Source organism: Dendropsophus ebraccatus, chromosome 2, assembly GCF_027789765.1.
Source record: "Dendropsophus ebraccatus isolate aDenEbr1 chromosome 2, aDenEbr1.pat, whole genome shotgun sequence".
NCBI lineage: Eukaryota > Metazoa > Chordata > Amphibia > Anura > Hylidae > Dendropsophus > Dendropsophus ebraccatus.
In genome coordinates, this window is record NC_091455.1 from 158,693,513 (window position 1) to 158,711,427 (window position 17,915).

Here is a 17,915-nt window from a genome sequence, read left to right on the forward strand (position 1 = left end):
CCCCTGTGGGGGAAATTACAGTTGACACAATTGGATATGGTCAGTGATCATGGTTTTTGGTACACTCACGGGATCACTCGTGTGGAGCATATATTTAGGGCTGGATATTTGAAGACCTTTGAGGAAATTAAAATAGAATTTGCACTACACGAATCTCACTGGTTAAGATTTAGGCAATTATTTCACGCAATGAAAACCCAGATGGGTGCCAGTAGGGCTAAGTTTCATATTTTTAGTTTTATGGAGACAGTAGAAGAAATGCACGGTAATAAGAAAGGGGAACTGAAGAGACTATATATGATTTTCACAGAAAATTTATACGCAGATTGGTTTATTAGTAGTAAGAAAAGAACAGAGTGGGAAGAAGAAGTAGGAGAGGTGACAGAAGTAGAGTGGGATAATATCCTAGGTAATGTTAGGAAGTGTAGTTTGAATAAAAACAATCAGATGGTCCAGTTTAAAATCTTAAATCTTATCATCTGATGTTTTTACGTAAGGTTGGGGTTAGATTGGATGACACATGTCCTAAATGTGGCCAGCACATGTTATGGAGGTGCAATGTAATACAGGTCTTCTGGAGGAAGGTTGTGGACTGTATGGTTGAGAAAATGGAGATTGTGGTACCATATTGTGCGAAATATATTATACTTGGCTGCTCGGTGGGCTTGGAAAGCCATCAGACCTTTGTACTTAAAGCTTTGCTCTTAGCCAGGATAGTAATTCTGAGGGCTTTAACCTCATGGGGAAAATACAAAAGTATGAAAAAATATTAGCTGGGGCAAGGGATAAACCCAGGAAAAAATATTTGAAAATCTGAGGGAAATGGTCTGAGGACTAAAGGAGTTGTATGTTTTGTTTTTCTTTTCGTTTTTTTTTTTTTCGTTTTTTTTCCCTCTCTCGCCAGTCTCAGGGGTGGGGGTAGGGGGGGATTTATAGTACTTTGGATTAGTAGGTATTTGTACTCCCTGCGAGGAGAACTATTTGTATTGTCTTTTTTATGGAAAATAAAATAAAAATAATAAAAAAAAAAAAACCAAAACATACAGCTCTTCATGTACATTAAACAAATTTTTTGCACTTCCGGTAAATCTGCTTAAAGGGAAACTATCAGCAGGTTAGAAGTATCAAACCTGCTGTTATCTCCCTAGAGCACAAACTTAACTTCATCCTCTGGGCCATTTCTCTGATATTAGGAGTTTAATACCTATGCTAATAAGTTGTTTTGGTACACAAGCAAAACTAGCTGCTCTGCTTAACTGAGGAGGGGTGGACTGGCCGTTGGCACCAACATGATTTATTAGCAAAAGGGATTAAACTCCTAATATCACAGAAATGCACCAAGGATGAAGGCAGGGGCGTAACTAGAAATGGCTGGGCCCCATAGCAAACTTTTGGTTGCCCCCCCCAGACTGACCACTAAACGGTCAAGTGAAGTCATAACTACATAACTGCTAGCTCTGGTCAGGAGTGCTTGCAGTTAAAGGGACATTTGCAAAACCCAGGAGACCAGCAGGGCCACCCGGCGCTGCAAATGATGACGGCTCAGGGGGCCCAGTGTATTGCAGGAGCAGGCCATGGGGCCTCCTGATGCGGCGGGCCCCATAGCAGCCGCTATGGCTGCTATAGTGGTAGTTACGCCCCTGGATGAAGGTACACATCAGGTTTTATTTCATGTGTAAAATTTATTGAGCAATAATTTAAATACATTTTTGACATGTGACAGTGATTAAGGATCCATTTACACAGAAAGATTATATGACAGATTATCTGCCAAAGATTTGAAGCCAAAGCCAGGAATGGGTTTGAAAAGAGGAGAAATCTCAGGCTTTCCTTTATGACCTGATCTCTGTTTATAGTCTGTTCCTGGCTTTGGTTTCAAATCTTTGGAAGATAATCTGTCAGATAATCTTTCTGTGTAAATGAACCCCAACATTTTAAATGGTGGAGGTCTAAGTGCTGACAGCCCTGCTGATGATGTAGGACTAGAAGTGCTTGCTGACTAATGTGCCCCTTTTTTATTTTACTAGGTAGGGGTCTCCCCATTCAGACCCCCACAGATCAAAACGTCTGACCTGTCAAAAGTATATAATGATAGTTAGCCTATTACAAACCACATACTGTACATGCTTACCTGGACCAAATCTTGACGTATAGTTTTCTATTCCTGCTAGGTCGAGATAATGGTTTCTTCGTTCTGTGTTTTCATCAACACAGTAATGGTCACCATTTTCATTGCAAGATTGTTGCTCACTCACATTTTTTCTTAGGAGAGAAAATACACAATATACATTAAACAGTAAAGTAAATAGTTATTATCCTAAGGCATAAGGTAACTTAGTTACCATTATAATAAACAACTAATGATATATATTTAGACTAAACAATACTTTAGTGTAAATGTAGGCAACAATCAAACGACCAATGAGAAATCGGTGATTTTGTGCTGACATTAAAATCATTAATCGTTCGGTGTAATTCCACATCTTTCCCTCTTTTGCTGGGATCAGATGGAGTAAACGATTGCAGTGACGATTGTAACTAACGACTATGATTCTATGTAATATGGTGAACGATTTCAGGTAGCTCTAGTTTGTGACTGTTTATCGTTAATTGTTATAAATTGCTTGGTCTAAAAGGACCCTTACTGAAGAGCTTATCACTAAACGCTGTTAAATTCAGCTCAGGCAAGATGGCAGCCTTTATGACAATGTTTAATAAATAGAATAAGAAGAAGAAGAAATAGAAAAATAACCGAAAAAAATAAACAGATTTTTAATTACTGAGTAGATAAAGATAATGAAATTAGTTCTTTTTGTCTAATCCAAGTCATAGATTCCGTTTGAACTCCAGGAGCTGAAACGATCCTTTCCAAGCACCCACAGCACTACAGCATTAAAGGGAATCTGTCAGTTCCGTACTAGGTACAGAGCTGCAGACACAGACAGGTAGGTGATAAAACAATTGGCACCTTTGTCTTTGCTAATGACCATTTGTATAAAAGTTATAAAATTGCATTTTCCTTGTAAGTTTAAGTGCTACCCCTATCTGTCTGTATCTGCAGCTCTATACCTGATAGGGACCTGACAGATTTCTTTTAGGATTATAGATGACCAAACCCAAACTGTACCTTTAGGTTCGTCCGCATTTACTGTAAATTTATTCATCTCTTATTAAGACTAAGGGCCCTATTAAACGGAGACATAATCTGCCGAATCAGGACAACTCAGCAGATTATCACTCTGTGTAATAAAGACAACGATCATCTGCTGATCGTGTCTTTTGGTCCTGACCTAACCTAGTGATGTTTGAATCTGTAAACAAAATAATAAAGTTCATACATTAACTCTCCACGCTCCCCAATGTCTTCCTGGCTTTTCCCCTATCCCTGCAACCGTCAGTGCATCTTCAGAGCCGGTCTCTAAAGTGACTGTCTGATTAGCCAATCACTGCGTGCAATGATTGGCTCTGAAGTTCTACCAGAGGCTGTGGACAGCGGGCAGAAGCAAGGAAGACATCAGGGAGCGTGGACAGGTAATGTATGAACTTTTAAGTTTTAAAGCAAGGGCTCGAGTCCATGCAGCCCTTGCTGCAAGATAATTGAGCCGTGTAATAGGCCCAGTAAACAAACGACCCTAGTAAACTAGCAGATTGGTGCTCTTCTACTATAGTGATCGGGCTGTCTAGTACAGCCCTAAAGCAACCAACGGTCAAACTATCAGGTTCAGGTTTGTACAGATTTACTGTAAGCTCGCTCATCTCTACTAAGAAGTCACAGTAGATGGGGTGATTTTTTTTTTTTATTATTATTTTATCACATTTACCTGACATGAGCAGATAATCGCTTGTCTGCTGCCTTTACATCTTCTGAGTGTTCAGGTCTGATGACATCTCTCTCTATAAAATAAAGGATTCACACTTTAAATTTTATGAACACAAGAGTCATTCAAGAACAACTGAAAACTCCAAAATGAAAATACTTTCAAGTGATTTTTAAATAAATACCAAGAAAGATTTAGTTCACTTCTATGTTTCTGTAAATAAAGCTACATTTGATAAAGCAAGTGTGTTGCTCCTATTTTCTTATATGTATAATATAGAGCATCCTGCAGTATAAATATATGTTATAGTCCTAAATGTGCCCTGTTAGTGTAGCTTAAAACGTTTTTCCCAGAGAACCTGCTGATATGCCGTAGTAGCTGCGTATGTCAGTAATACATAGCCACTACTTTCACCCTCTCCTCCCCCGCATTGTTTCTAAAATCACTTAATGCTTTAATGCAAATTACTAGCATAAGAGCATTAAGGGCATTGCTCGGGGCCGGAGAGCATCACCGCCCGCCCCCTCCGCCCAATATGCATATTCATAACTGCATAGTGGGCTGTATCCACGGCGGCTGTGCAGGGAAGCAGGGCCGGGCACCGGACTGGCAGCCGAACCTTCCGCCCCCGGGGCACCCCCTCCCCCGCAAATGAAGCAGTACAGGACCCCTTCACCCGCTCTGGGCGCCGCCACCTCCTCCTCTGCTGCTGCCATCAGCTGCTACTTGCGGCATCTCGGGGCATCAGTCATGTGCCCGCCGTGCCCTCCTGGCTTGTCCAGGTTCTGTGCACTGAGGGCCCACTCGGGCTTCTGACAGTCGTTGCTCCCGGAGTTGTGGCCCAGACAGATGATCAGTCCCTGGGACCCGCCCCCTGGCAGAGCACATGGCCAGACGCAAGGAGGGGGCGACTACAGCGGCCGCAACTACAGCTGCTCTGCGCAACTGCCGCGCCGGGCACTGCCAGCCGATGCGTCCGGGCTCACAACTCCGGGAGCAGCGACCATCAGAAGCCCCAGTGGGGATGGGTCCTCAGTGCACAGAACCTAGACAAGCCAGGAGGGCACATGACTGACGCCCCGAGGTCCCGCAAGCAGCGGCTGACGGCAGCAGTGGAGGACCAGGTGGCGGCGCCTGGAGCGGGTGAACTGTACTGTTTCGTCTGCGGGGGAGGGGTGTTCGGCTGCCAGTCCAGTGCCCGGCCCTGCTTCCCTGCACAGCCGCCGTGGATACAGCTTACTATGCAGTTATGAATATGCATAGTGGGCGGGAGGGGGCTGGCTGGGCGCAGCGTTGCTCGCCGGCCCCAAGTAACTCCGTAATTACTCTTATGCAAGTAATTTGCATAAGAGCATTTAGTGATTTTAGAAACAATGCGGGGGCCGAGAGGGGTGAAAGTATTACTGACATACATAGCTACTACGGCATATCAGCAGGTTCTCTGGGAAGAACCTGCTGATAGTGCCGCTTTTATTAATATCGTTTGGGGGAAATTTACTTAAGCCCCTATAACACGGCCTGATCTTTACAGCAAGCAAACGCCAACCTATCAGGTTGGCACTCACTTGCTCCTCGTTCCCCCGCCTGCTGCTGTCGCTATTACTCGTGCCGACAACCAGCGGGTAAGAGTGGGGGGGGGGGGGGCTGCACGCATGATTGTTAGATTGTCCGGGCAGCCGATAAAAGATAACGGTGGTCTGCTGCCACCACTCCTATTACACGGAGCGACAACAGCAGATCGTTGTTAACGTGGTAGTTTGTCTTTCAACATGTTGAAAGACAACAATCAGCCAAGAGCGTGTATGTCGGCTGATCTTTGCCTTTTATTTACACAAAGCGATTATCGGCCATAATGCCCAATATCGCTTTGTGTAAAAGGCCCTTAAGACTGGTGGTTCATATTAATTTGCATGCCTCTAAGTAAAGAGTGTAGACATCAAGTACAACTTATGCCTGTTGGCACATGGGGAGGCATTGCCCCTTTGTGCAGAGGCAGAGCTGGCACAGACTTCAAGAACAATTCCTTCAGAGTAAAACAGCACAGACCAGCACAGGCTACCCATTTTTGTCTTTTTTGAGCCATCCCTTCTTGTTAGGGCTAATCCTTAAAAAATAGGCTAATCACAAAATAGCTGACTGCAAGGTGTGCCAGCAATCAGCTGTAATGCAGAAGAACCCGGTAACCTGTTCACTTCCTTTGCAGGACCATGACAGTGCTAATGAAGAATTACAAAATGCTCACCAATGAAAACAATAGGTTATCAATATATAGAGTCTGGATCTGCTAAAGTGCCCTAAAACCAAATACCCTTAGGATAATATGGTACATAAAAATCAAATGTGGGTTTTGTTTTTTGATTTTGTTACAGTCTGTGGCCCAGAATTTGGGATTTTGTCAGTGCAAGAATTTTTTTTCCCCAAGACTTTGCCCTGTCTACACTGTATTTATATTATCATTCTATTCTAGTACATTACAAAGTCCATATTTCAGCAGAAGATGGATTGAAATGATTTCTTATTAAAAACCTACCCTGAGTAGCACTTGAAGTTTCCCTTTTCTTTGCGGAAGGTTCAGGGCTCACAGTTAGTTTTACTCTGAGTGTTTTACTGGTATTAGTGGAATGGTTGACGGACTGATCTACAACTTCATAAATCGTATGCATCAAACTGGACATATCCTGTGGAAAGACAATATTTAAATTAGTTTGTCATCAAGATAGCTCATTATAAGCAAAGTGTGCATTGTTTCGTATAGATAATCTACATAGGAGAAATGATGTATAAAAACAGTGTTTGGTTAACCTTTTTCATACTTAGTACATTGGTTTATGTACAGATGCAAGCATACTATACCATTTTTTGCATTTTGTGTATGCATGCTAATGCCTTGTTGTCTGCTTTTTTTTTTTCTTATGCAAAATGGCAGAAAGAAGCTTTCCTGCTATTTAATTTGTGTATATTAGTGCAGCACACTTCCATAGTAATTTATGGTAAAAAAAAAAAGACATATGTCCATGAAAGTCAACCAAGAGTAAGGAGGGAGTGGGTATGGGAAAATTCAGAACTTAAAGGAGAAGTCCGGCCAAAATAAATTTTTGATATGTTGTTACAAATTTCTAATGTACATTAATAAAAAAAAATAATAATAAAAAAAAAAAAAAAAAAAAAAATTCCCTTAATTTAGTAGATCAGGAAGTGTTAGAACTCTCTCAGATCCAGTGACGTCACGACGAAAGGTATAATTCCTATGGAGTGTCCAGCAGGGGGCGCTCTCTATATAGAAGTCTATGGGACTTTATTGTTTCTATGGATTTCTATGTAATGTAATGTAGTGTACAGTGCTTTATTGAATGAATACATTTATGGAATACTTTGGGGAGCAAGTGTCCTTGCTCCCCAAAGTATTGCATAAATGTATTAATTCAATACATTAGGATATTATAGTAAGCCCGCCGATCCGCCGCATGCCGATCCGCCGCATATACACTGAACTACAGCTCCCATCATCATCAGGTGATGGGAGCTGTAGCTGGGTTATGGCTGACTTGCCTGCCGCCGCTGATGCCACTGCTTATGCTGCCGGGCGCAGGGGGGAGCCGCTCAGTACACAGGAGCGCTCCCCCCTCCTCCTCCTTCCGGGATACCTTCTCCCTATAGCACTGCTGACTCCCCGCCTGGCTGCCGCTTTCCGCTCTCATATACCAGCTCCTGATGCATCAGCGCGGACACCAGGATGCATCGGGAGCAAGTGTCTGTCCTTGCTCCCCAAAGTATTGCATAAATGTATTCATTCAATACTTTAGGATATCACAGTAAGCCCGCTGATCCGCCGCATTCCCGCCGCACGCCGATCAGCCGCATTCCCGCCGATCCGCCGCATATACACTGAACTACAGCTCCCATCCCATTCCAGTAAATTCCAACAGGGGTAACTAAGGGTTCCTTTACACAGAGCAATTTATCGGACAGATTATTGAAGCCAAAGCCAAGAACAAACTATAAACAGAGAACAGGTCACAGAGGAAAGTCTGAGATTTTTCCTTTTTTTCAAATCCATTCCTAGCTTTGGCTTCAAAAATCTGTCAGATAAATCTCTTTGTAAATGCACCATTAAGGGTAGCTTCAAGAGTACCGTATCGCATCGCAGCGGATTTGATGGTGCAGATCTGCAGCAGATTTGATCTAAATAACTGAACACAGCATCAAATCTGCTGCGGATCCTCTGAGTGTGAACACACCCTTAGACACAAAACAACGACAAGGGGGAGGTGACACTAAGGAGGGAAGGGAAGTGTGCTAAAACACAGAGTCCAACAATCAACAGAAATATCCAGTTCTAGAACAATAGGCATCCCAAGAAACCCATACTGAGTTACAAAGGGCAATCTTATTGGTAACCCCTTCCGTCAGCAATACGGCTATATACGTTCCTGTTGCACATGCCCCGTGCAGCAGGAAAATATATAAATGTTCTTGACTTTATAAAGGGGTTTTAATGTGCGTAGGGCCGTTTTAATTCGATTGGCCCTGCACACATTACTCAGGCATAATGACAGGCAGGTGCGGTCCTGCAGCTGGCTGTCGTTAACCCCCTTAAATGTTGTGATGCATAGCAATCGTGGTGCTTAACATACTCAGTGACAGGATCGGGACCCCTGCAGCACCTGTACTTGCCGATCACTTGTACCGGCAGGGGGTGGTGAGCCACTTACCTCTGTCCTATCGGATCTTCGATCTGTGCATAGAGTCTGCTCTATGTACAGATCGCTGATCATACTGATGGATGCTATGCTATGGCATAGCATTCATCAGTATATGTAATCAGAGCATCAAGTCCCCTAAGGGACTTATATATGCAATACAAAATGTTTAAAAAAAAAAAAAAAAAAAAAAAGGCTTTAAAACTAGAGATGAGCGAACTAGGTTCGGGTTCGAGACGATCCGAACCCAAACGTTCGGTATTTGATGAGCTGGGGCTGCTGAACTTGGATAAAGCTCTAAGGTTGTCTGGAAAACATGGATACAACCAATGACTATATCCATGATTTCCACATAGCCTTAGGGCTTTATCCAACTTCAGCAGCCACCGCTAATCAAATGCCAAAAGTTTGGGTTCGGATCGACTCGTATTTAAAAAAAAAAGCCCTAATAAAATGCCCCGATAAAGATTTATATAATCCCCTTTCCATTATACAAATAAAAATGTTAAAAAACATAAAAAATAAACATATTACATATTGTAGCGTGTGGAATTGTACGATCTATTAAACTACAACAATATTGATCCCGCACAGTGAATAGCGTAAAGGAAAAGCTGGGGGGGGGGGGGGGGGGGAGGAGGAAACATGATGGTGCAGATTTTTTTAAATTATATATTAAAGAAAAAAATTATTAAAAATTTCTCTTTATCAAACAATCAAAATTTTTCTCAATATGATACCAATAAAAACTAGAGATTACACCACCCCTACCAGCCGTGTAGGTGGAAAAATAAAAGCGCTATGGCTCTTAGAAGGCAGGCGGGGGGGGGGGGGGGCGGCATTGCTTCAATTTGACTTGGACATCCGGGCATCAATGACCTCAGTCATGAAGGGGTAAAGTGACGCAGTGAGATGTTCCAGTGACCTAATCTGCATAACTTTAGAGACAAGTTCCATGTGTGATATGGGGGGGGGGGTTAGGCTTCTTCCAGGTACTGGATATCAGCGTTTACACAGGAAAACCTATGACAGATGACATGAGTAGGCATAATGTAAACCCTCCAATAAATCTGACATGCCTAACCTAACAAGAAATGTGGAACTTCCTTAAAAACATTAAAATAATTAAAATCACTGTGCCAGATGGTATCCATCCCAGAGTTTAGCAGGAATTAAATGGGCACTGTTTAAAAAAAAAATAAAACTAAAAACTTTCGACATGCCATAGAGACATGTCAACAGTCATGGAACGGCGGGTCTCTGCCCAGATGATCTTTCTAGCCGCAGAGCTCTGATACGGGCGCATCAGCGCGTGCCCGCATCAGAGCTTCCCGTAGCACACAGTGAAGCGAGCGGCTGTAGTACAAATTACAAAAGAAAAGAAGGATGGTACGAGATCTACTACAAATGGCCCTTGCCGAGGTTAACCTCGTGCCCTTATACCAAAGGGTCAGAAATGGATATACAAAATAGAGAAAGTGGTGCAGTGAGGTCCTCAGGTGTTGGCCAATGTTGGATAATGATATTGTAAACACTAGAGTATAATTAAAACACTAGAGTATAATTAAAAGTGGCAGAATAATAACACAATTAACCAATGTCACAGTATTAAAATCATTTAGTAGTAAGAGATCGGTAGTGTACACAATTATAGAATATAAACACAATTAATAATCATATTTAAAATGTATACGAGATATAAGCAATAAATGTCAAGAAAAAATTCACAAAAATGAATATGCACTAAAAAATAAAAAGTGAAAGAATGAGAAAAATAGAAAAAATAATAGAAAATGAAAAAATGAAAAATAAAAAATGAAATCAGGTGCGGGGATCGGATAGGTCTCAGTTCATAGGTCCTGATATAACTAAAAATTTCATCCAAATGATCACTTAAACAGTCAGTTACAGTATTTGATTAGCAGCAATGTATATACTGTATAGCTGTTATGGAGAAATTAGTTGTGAAATCGTGATGCCGTAATTAGATAATTCATCGTTTGTCGGCTTACACGTATGGTCTTTGATTATGCCGGTTCGGGTGAAGTATACAGTTTTAGCAAATAGTCAGTACCAACAGTTGGTTTATTAACTGTATTCGTGCTCTTTGTAAAATATTATAGTTAACTGGAGAGATACGCTGTGATGCGTGTGGCGGTAAGTTATAGTATTCCAAAGCCGCTAGCTCTGTTAACTCCTGATATAAGTAGGCCACATTGGGTCCGTAATGATAGAGTTACTGGAGAGTGGTAACAAATGATAATGCAGTGTCATAGACACATCTCACCCGTCCTGTGCGGCCGCTCCGTTTCGGACTGTGAAGGTTTAGATGCGAGGTTCGTCCTGGCGGCAGTGGTCCTTGTACTGGCTGTATAGCGCTGGGAGCGCAGGTTGGCGCTCAATAAGTAGATGAATCGTCTTGCGCTTGCGCAGATAGGACTGTTGCCCGCGGGACCTCGTGTCAGGTTTAGCGCCAAAAATTCAATTCTGTGCTATTTTTTGTATAGATGATTTGAGTGATTCAAATGGATGATCATAGGAAATAATATATATGCAAAAAATGGTCTGTATAAAAGGTAGCTGGACGCGTTTCAAAGCTTTCATTAGCTTTTTCCTCAGCAGCAAAGTAGATGTCTATAAAGACACTTGTGGATATTTATATGCTTTCATTGAACTACTTAATTGATGGGTGGGTTATCTGGAAAACCCGGATTTTGGAGTTGATAAACAATATTAATATGGCCGGATATATAAAATATAGACAATATGAAGAGTATAAACAGAATAAAATACATGAACAGTGTGAAAATATGCACAATATAAATATTAATGGTAGTAAATACATACAAAAGAATATAAGAATAAAAATAAAAATAAAGAATAGATGCTGATAAAAATAGATGCTGATAAAAATAAAAATAAAGAATAGATGCTGATAAAAATATTCACCAATTCTGGTTTTATTTTTATCAGCATCTATTCTTTATTTTTATTTTTATTCTTATATTCTTTTGTATGTATTTACTACCATTAATATTTATATTGTACATATTTTCACACTGTTCATGTATTTTATTCTGTTTATACTCTTCATATTGTCTATATTTTATATATCCGGCCATATTAATATTGTTTATCAACTCCAAAATCCGGGTTTTCCAGATAACCCACCCATCAATTAAGTAGTTCAATGAAAGCATATAAATATCCACAAGTGTCTTTATAGACATCTACTTTGCTGCTGAGGAAAAAGCTAATGAAAGCTTTGAAACACGTCCAGCTACCTTTTATACAGACCATTTTTTGCATATATATTATTTCCTATGATCATCCATTTGAATCACTCAAATCATCTATACAAAAAATAGCACAGAATTGAATTTTTGGCGCTAAACCTGACACGAGGTCCCGCGGGCAACAGTCCTATCTGCGCAAGCGCAAGACGATTCATCTACTTATTGAGCGCCAACCTGCGCTCCCAGCGCTATACAGCCAGTACAAGGACCACTGCCGCCAGGACGAACCTCGCATCTAAACCTCCACAGTCCGAAACGGAGCGGCCGCACAGGACGGGTGAGATGTGTCTATGACACTGCATTATCATTTGTTACCACTCTCCAGTAACTCTATCATTACGGACCCAATGTGGCCTACTTATATCAGGAGTTAACAGAGCTAGCGGCTTTGGAATACTATAACTTACCGCCACACGCATCACAGCGTATCTCTCCAGTTAACTATAATATTTTACAAAGAGCACGAATACAGTTAATAAACCAACTGTTGGTACTGACTATTTGCTAAAACTGTATACTTCACCCGAATCGGCATAATCAAAGACCATACGTGTAAGCCGACAAACGATGAATTATATAATTACGGCATCACGATTTCACAACTAATTTCTCCATAACAGCTATACAGTATATACATTGCTGCTAATCAAATACTGTAACTGACTGTTTAAGTGATCATTTGGATGAAATTTTTAGTTATATCAGGATCTATGAACTGAGACCTATCCGATCCCCGCACCTGATTTCATTTTTTATTTTTCATTTTTCATTTTTTCATTTTCTATTATTTTTTCTATTTTTCTCATTCTTTCACTTTTTATTTTTTAGTGCATATTCATTTTTGTGAATTTTTTCTTGACATTTATTGCTTATATCTCGTATACATTTTAAATATGATTATTAATTGTGTTTATATTCTATAATTGTGTACACTACCGATCTCTTACTACTAAATGATTTTAATACTGTGACATTGGTTAATTGTGTTATTATTCTGCCACTTTTAATTATACTCTAGTGTTTTAATTATACTCTAGTGTTTACAATATCATTATCCAACATTGGCCAACACCTGAGGACCTCACTGCACCACTTTCTCTATGGAGTACAAATTAACTCACAAGAAAACACTCCAATCATTCCTCTCATTGAGGCCATTGGGGCCTACGCATCTAGAGTGGCAATCCATGTTGCTTCTCTCCTGAGGAGGTGCTGATGTCTGTCTCCTCCCCTATCAGGTTGATCCACCTTCTCTAAACCCAGAAACCGCAATGAGCTTATATCACCTGTGTGAACAAAGTTCATATGCTCAATAAGGCGGGGAACACCTTTCCCTGTCCTTACTGAATAAGCATGTTCTTTGTATCTAGTCCACATTGGACGTTTTGTCTTTCCAATGTAGAAATGGTGACATGAGCTCACAAGCACATAAACAATATAGGGAGTTCTACAGGTAAAAAGGCTATTAACGTAGCAGTCTACTCTCTTGAGATTAATGTATGCTGTGGGAATAAGCTGTGGGCAGTATTTGCAGCTCCCGCATTTTTTGTTCCCTGTTAGAGGAGCTCTAGTGTACCATTCATCCACCGCTTTTTTCTTTATGCGCGTGTTCACATTGAGCTTGTCTCCAATGGTGCAGCTTTTGCGGTATGTGATGAGGGGTCCCTGAACTGCAATCTCCTTCAGGTCGTCATCCTGTTCTAAGATGTTTCCAAATGGCGTTTGTGATGCACTGATTTAGCGGTGAATTTTGAAAGACAAAAGAAAACCTGTTTAACCCTTTCTGTTGTGTGGTCTTGGATCTCAGTAAATCTGATCTGTTCAGCATATTGGCCCTAATTTTAGCTTCACTAATAACCTGTTCTGGGTACCCCCTTGCTAACAGTCTTCTTTCCATGTCTGCAGCTTGTACAGCAAATGATTGATCATTGCTATTGATGCGTTTAAGTCTCACTAGCTGGCTGAATGGAATGGAATCTTTAACTCGTGTGGGGTGAGAGCTGCTAGAATAATGCAAGATAGAATTGCATGCGGGTTTATTTCTAAACACTGAGGTGTGCAGTGTGTTATCCACTACGTCCACCTGGACGTCCAGAAACTCAAGGGATCGGTTCCCTATCTTATGCGTGAAAACCATGTTCACACTTTTCACTTCTTTAAGGTAAATCAATGAACTTGTTTTCTTCTCCAACCCACACAACGAAAACATCATCCACGTAACGAAAATACGCCCTGATGCTTCCGATGTGTGGGTTGCGCTTGTTAAATACATATTCATTTTCCAGCTTAGCCAAAAAGAGGTTTGCGTACGTGCACAATAACGGTCGAATTCGAACGATAATCGTCCGGGTAGATGCAGCGAACGATCAACGTTGATCTTTCAACAGGTTCTCAAATAGTCGTTGATCGCTCGCAAAAAAATTCGCAGATCGTTCCATGTGAACAGTCGTTCGCCGATTTAACCGCCGATGTGTGAGATAGGCTTTAAGCGATTGCAAAATGAATTTCCGTACGATATATCGTACCGTCTAAACGCTGATCGTTACAAAAAAAACCGTTACTCAGACATCGTTAATCGTACGATCGGGTGAATTATCGTTCTGTGTAAACATAGCAATAAACGTATCAATAGCAATGATCAATCATTTGCTGTACAAGCTGCAGACATGGAAAGAAGACTCTTAGCAAGGGGGTACCCAGAACAGGTTATTAGTGAAGCTAGAATTAGGGCCAATATGCTGAACAGATCAGATTTACTGAGATCCAAGACCACACAACAAAAAGGGTTAAACAGGTTTTCTTTTGTCCTTCAAAATTCACAGCTAAATCAGTGCATCACAAAAGCCATTTGGAAACATTGGCACATCTTAGAACAGGATGACGACCTGAAAGAGATTGCAGCTCAGGAACTCCTCATCACATACCGCAAAAGCTGCACCATTGGAGACAAGCTCAATGTGAACATGCGCATAAAGAAAAAAGTGGTGGATGAATGGTACACTAGAGCTCCTCTAACAGGGAACAAAAAATGCGGGAGCTGCAAATACTGCGCACAGCTTATTCCCACAGCATACATTAATCTCAAGAGAGTAGACTGCTACATTAATAGCCTTTTTACCTGTAGAACTCCCTATATTGTTTATGTGCTTGTGAGCTCATGTCACCGTTTGCACATTGGAAAGACAAAACGTCCAATGTGGACTAGATACAAAGAACATGCTTATTCAGTAAGGACGGGGAAAGGTGTTCCCCGCCTTATTGAGCATATGAACTCTGTTCCCACAGGTGATACAAGCTCATTGCGGTTTCTGAGTTTAGAGAAGGTGGATCAACCTGATAGGGGAGGAGACAGACATCAGCACCTCCTCAGGAGAGAAGCAACATGGATTGCCACTCTAGATGCGTAGGCCCCAATGGCCTCAATGAGAGGAATGGTTGGAGTGTTTTCTTGTGAGTTAATTTGTACTTGTTTATATTTTTCATTTTTTAACTTATTTTAAATATCATTTACATATGCATGATGTAAACTATTTAAACTACCCTCCCCCCCGGTAGTGATGTAAGACTTGACAAAGCGCTGAGGCGCGAAACAGTTGTCTGCTACACGCTCCCGCACCCTTGTCACCGCTCCCTCCCTGTGATGTCTGAGTAAACGCACAAAGAGATAATTTCATCCGGTGAGTGCTTGGATTTTTCTCTACCTTTACACATAATCAGTTTAACATTGTTCCCTATGGGAATTTACAGCTCGGTTCTTGAACTGCTTGGTTCTGGAAGAGCCTTCCAGAACCAATTATGTTCGAGAACCGAGGTACCACTGTATTTAGTTTAGAAAAAAGATGTCTCAGGGATGATCTGATCACAATGTACAAATATATGAATGGACAGTACAGAGATCTTTCTAGTGATCTTCTTACACCTAGGCCTGTAACCATAACAAGGGGGAATCCTCTACGTTTAGAGCAGATTTGTCAAACTCAGGCCCTCCAGCTGTTTTAAAACTACAATTCCCATCATGCCTGGACAGCCAAAGCTAAAGCTGGAGGGCCTGAGTTTGGCATCCCTGGTTTAGAGGAAGGAAGGTTTCACCATCAGCACAGATGGGATTCTGGTTCAAGGGAGGCCTGGATGCTTTTGTTGACAAATATAATATTACAAGTTATGGGCACTAAAGTTCATGTGATAGGACGTTGATTCAGGGATTTATTGTGTTTGGAGTCTAGCAAGTATAGCTTGCTTTGTTTTAAAACTAACTAATAAAAAATTTATGGAAATTGCAAACATACTTTATTTCACATCACCTGTTAATTTAGGTTTTGAAAGTTATAAGGACATACAAGACAGAAGGGGCAGAGTCTCCTCACTCTGCACCTACTCTGCTTTACAGGGGCACACGCACATTACAGTAAAGTTGCTGGAAAAGTATGATTTTAACCGAAAGATTTCACCCAACATGTTAAGCCAATTGACTTCTATGTTCTGAAAGGAAGTCAGTCAATTTCTGTCAAATGCACGAAACACAAATCAGAAGTCAAATATAAGTTGGCAGCAAAAAATAAAATGACCCAGCACCAGTGTCCCACCTTGACTGTAAGGCTATGCTCACACAATGTCAAAAAAAGAGAAAAGGCTGCTGTTTTTGCCGCAACTTCAATGCAATGATGAGCATCTGTATTAAATAACAGAAGTCTGCGCGGACGTCAAAATAATGATCATGACAATTATTTTCGGACATCTTTTCCAAACAGGGGAGGATATTTTCTATTGTTCACTCAGTTTTTTTTGTCACTGTCGTTTCACGGTTTTTACTATCAAATTCAATGGACTTTTCAATTAAGACACATACAAAGACCAATTATTAACCCAAACTAGAATAATGTACCAGCAGCAGTTATTGCACTGATATTGACAGGTGGCCAGACTGTTAAATGATGTCCATCATTTTGGACTCAAAATGACGGACGTCGTTTCAAACGGAAATGAAAAAGTGTTGTGTGAACATAGCCTAAAGGTATAAGCCAATATGAACTAAAATGTGTATGGCTGTGTAGCAAGACAATCATCCTTCAAATAACATAAGGATCTAGAAGTTGAAATCTAATAGCTCAAACATGAGCTGTTGGGGACAGTCAGGAGAAGCCATACCCTTAAGGCTATGTTCACACTACGTAAAAGTACACCGGCCGTACTTTTGGTGCGGTGGAACAATGCCTGTTTCTTTATGGGATCCTGGCCGGAGCGTATACACATCGTATACGCTCCGGCCGGGATCCCATACGGGGCCGCAAATAACTGACATGTCAGTTTTCTGCGGCCGGAATTCAGTGAATTCCGGCCGCAGAAAGCCCTGTCAGTTCACACAGTGAAGCGAGCGGCTCCGGCCGAGAACGGAACGGCCGGTCTCTTACGTAGTGTGACCATAGCCTTAGACTGTAAGCCAGTCTTGCCAAAGTGGGTTTGGCTGACTTTTGACAGCATGATGTCATATTGTCACCTATGATTAGACGGGTGACATTCACAGCAGCAGCCACCGCCGCAACTGTGGCTACTGCACATTGCGGCTATACCTGTGTTCTGGAGGTCCAGGGCTTCTTTTTGTAGAAAATACATTTCAAACCTGGTCTGTCCCGGACAGTGTCAGTGTCCTCTGAGTTTTCTATCCCTGCCTCAGTCAAATGGATCAGACTTGATTGGGGCATAGATTACAACTGAATAGTTGCATCAACAGAATTTCCCACATTTTTACACACAATGTCCAAACCTGCACGATAACACTAAGATAATACCAGGGCAGAACTGGGAATTCAGGGGGCAGTGCAGATGATTTTCAATGATGAATGAAAGAATATAATTTTATCTGTTGCAGCAAGGTGTTAACTGTAAGATATAGCTGACACCTGTACAATCCCTGTGTCAAATATTAATTGTGGCTTTGGCCTAAGTACTCAATGCTAGCACTGGTTAAATTGATGCTGGATGTACACTACCAGTAATGTACGTTATCTCGTAAAACAACAAACAATCCTTACTACCTCCAAAATCTGCCCTAAAGTGTTGTATATATCTATTTTCTTACAAATTGCTTAAAAAAAAAAAATGGA

General features: G+C 41.2%; 1 protein-coding gene across 2 annotated transcripts in view; it reads right to left on the reverse strand.

Annotated features, from left to right (window-relative positions):
• NKD2 (NKD inhibitor of WNT signaling pathway 2) overlaps window positions 1–17,915 on the reverse strand; it is an 82,722-nt gene that overhangs the window by 7,003 nt on the left and 57,804 nt on the right. For both annotated transcript variants that reach the window (XM_069960386.1, XM_069960385.1), the window contains 3 exons: window positions 6,349–6,496; window positions 3,822–3,894; window positions 2,132–2,262 (listed from right to left, as the gene is read on the reverse strand). In XM_069960386.1, coding sequence (XP_069816487.1) covers window positions 2,132–2,262; window positions 3,822–3,894; window positions 6,349–6,496 — 352 coding nt within the window. The remainder of the gene's footprint in view (window positions 1–2,131; window positions 2,263–3,821; window positions 3,895–6,348; window positions 6,497–17,915) is intronic.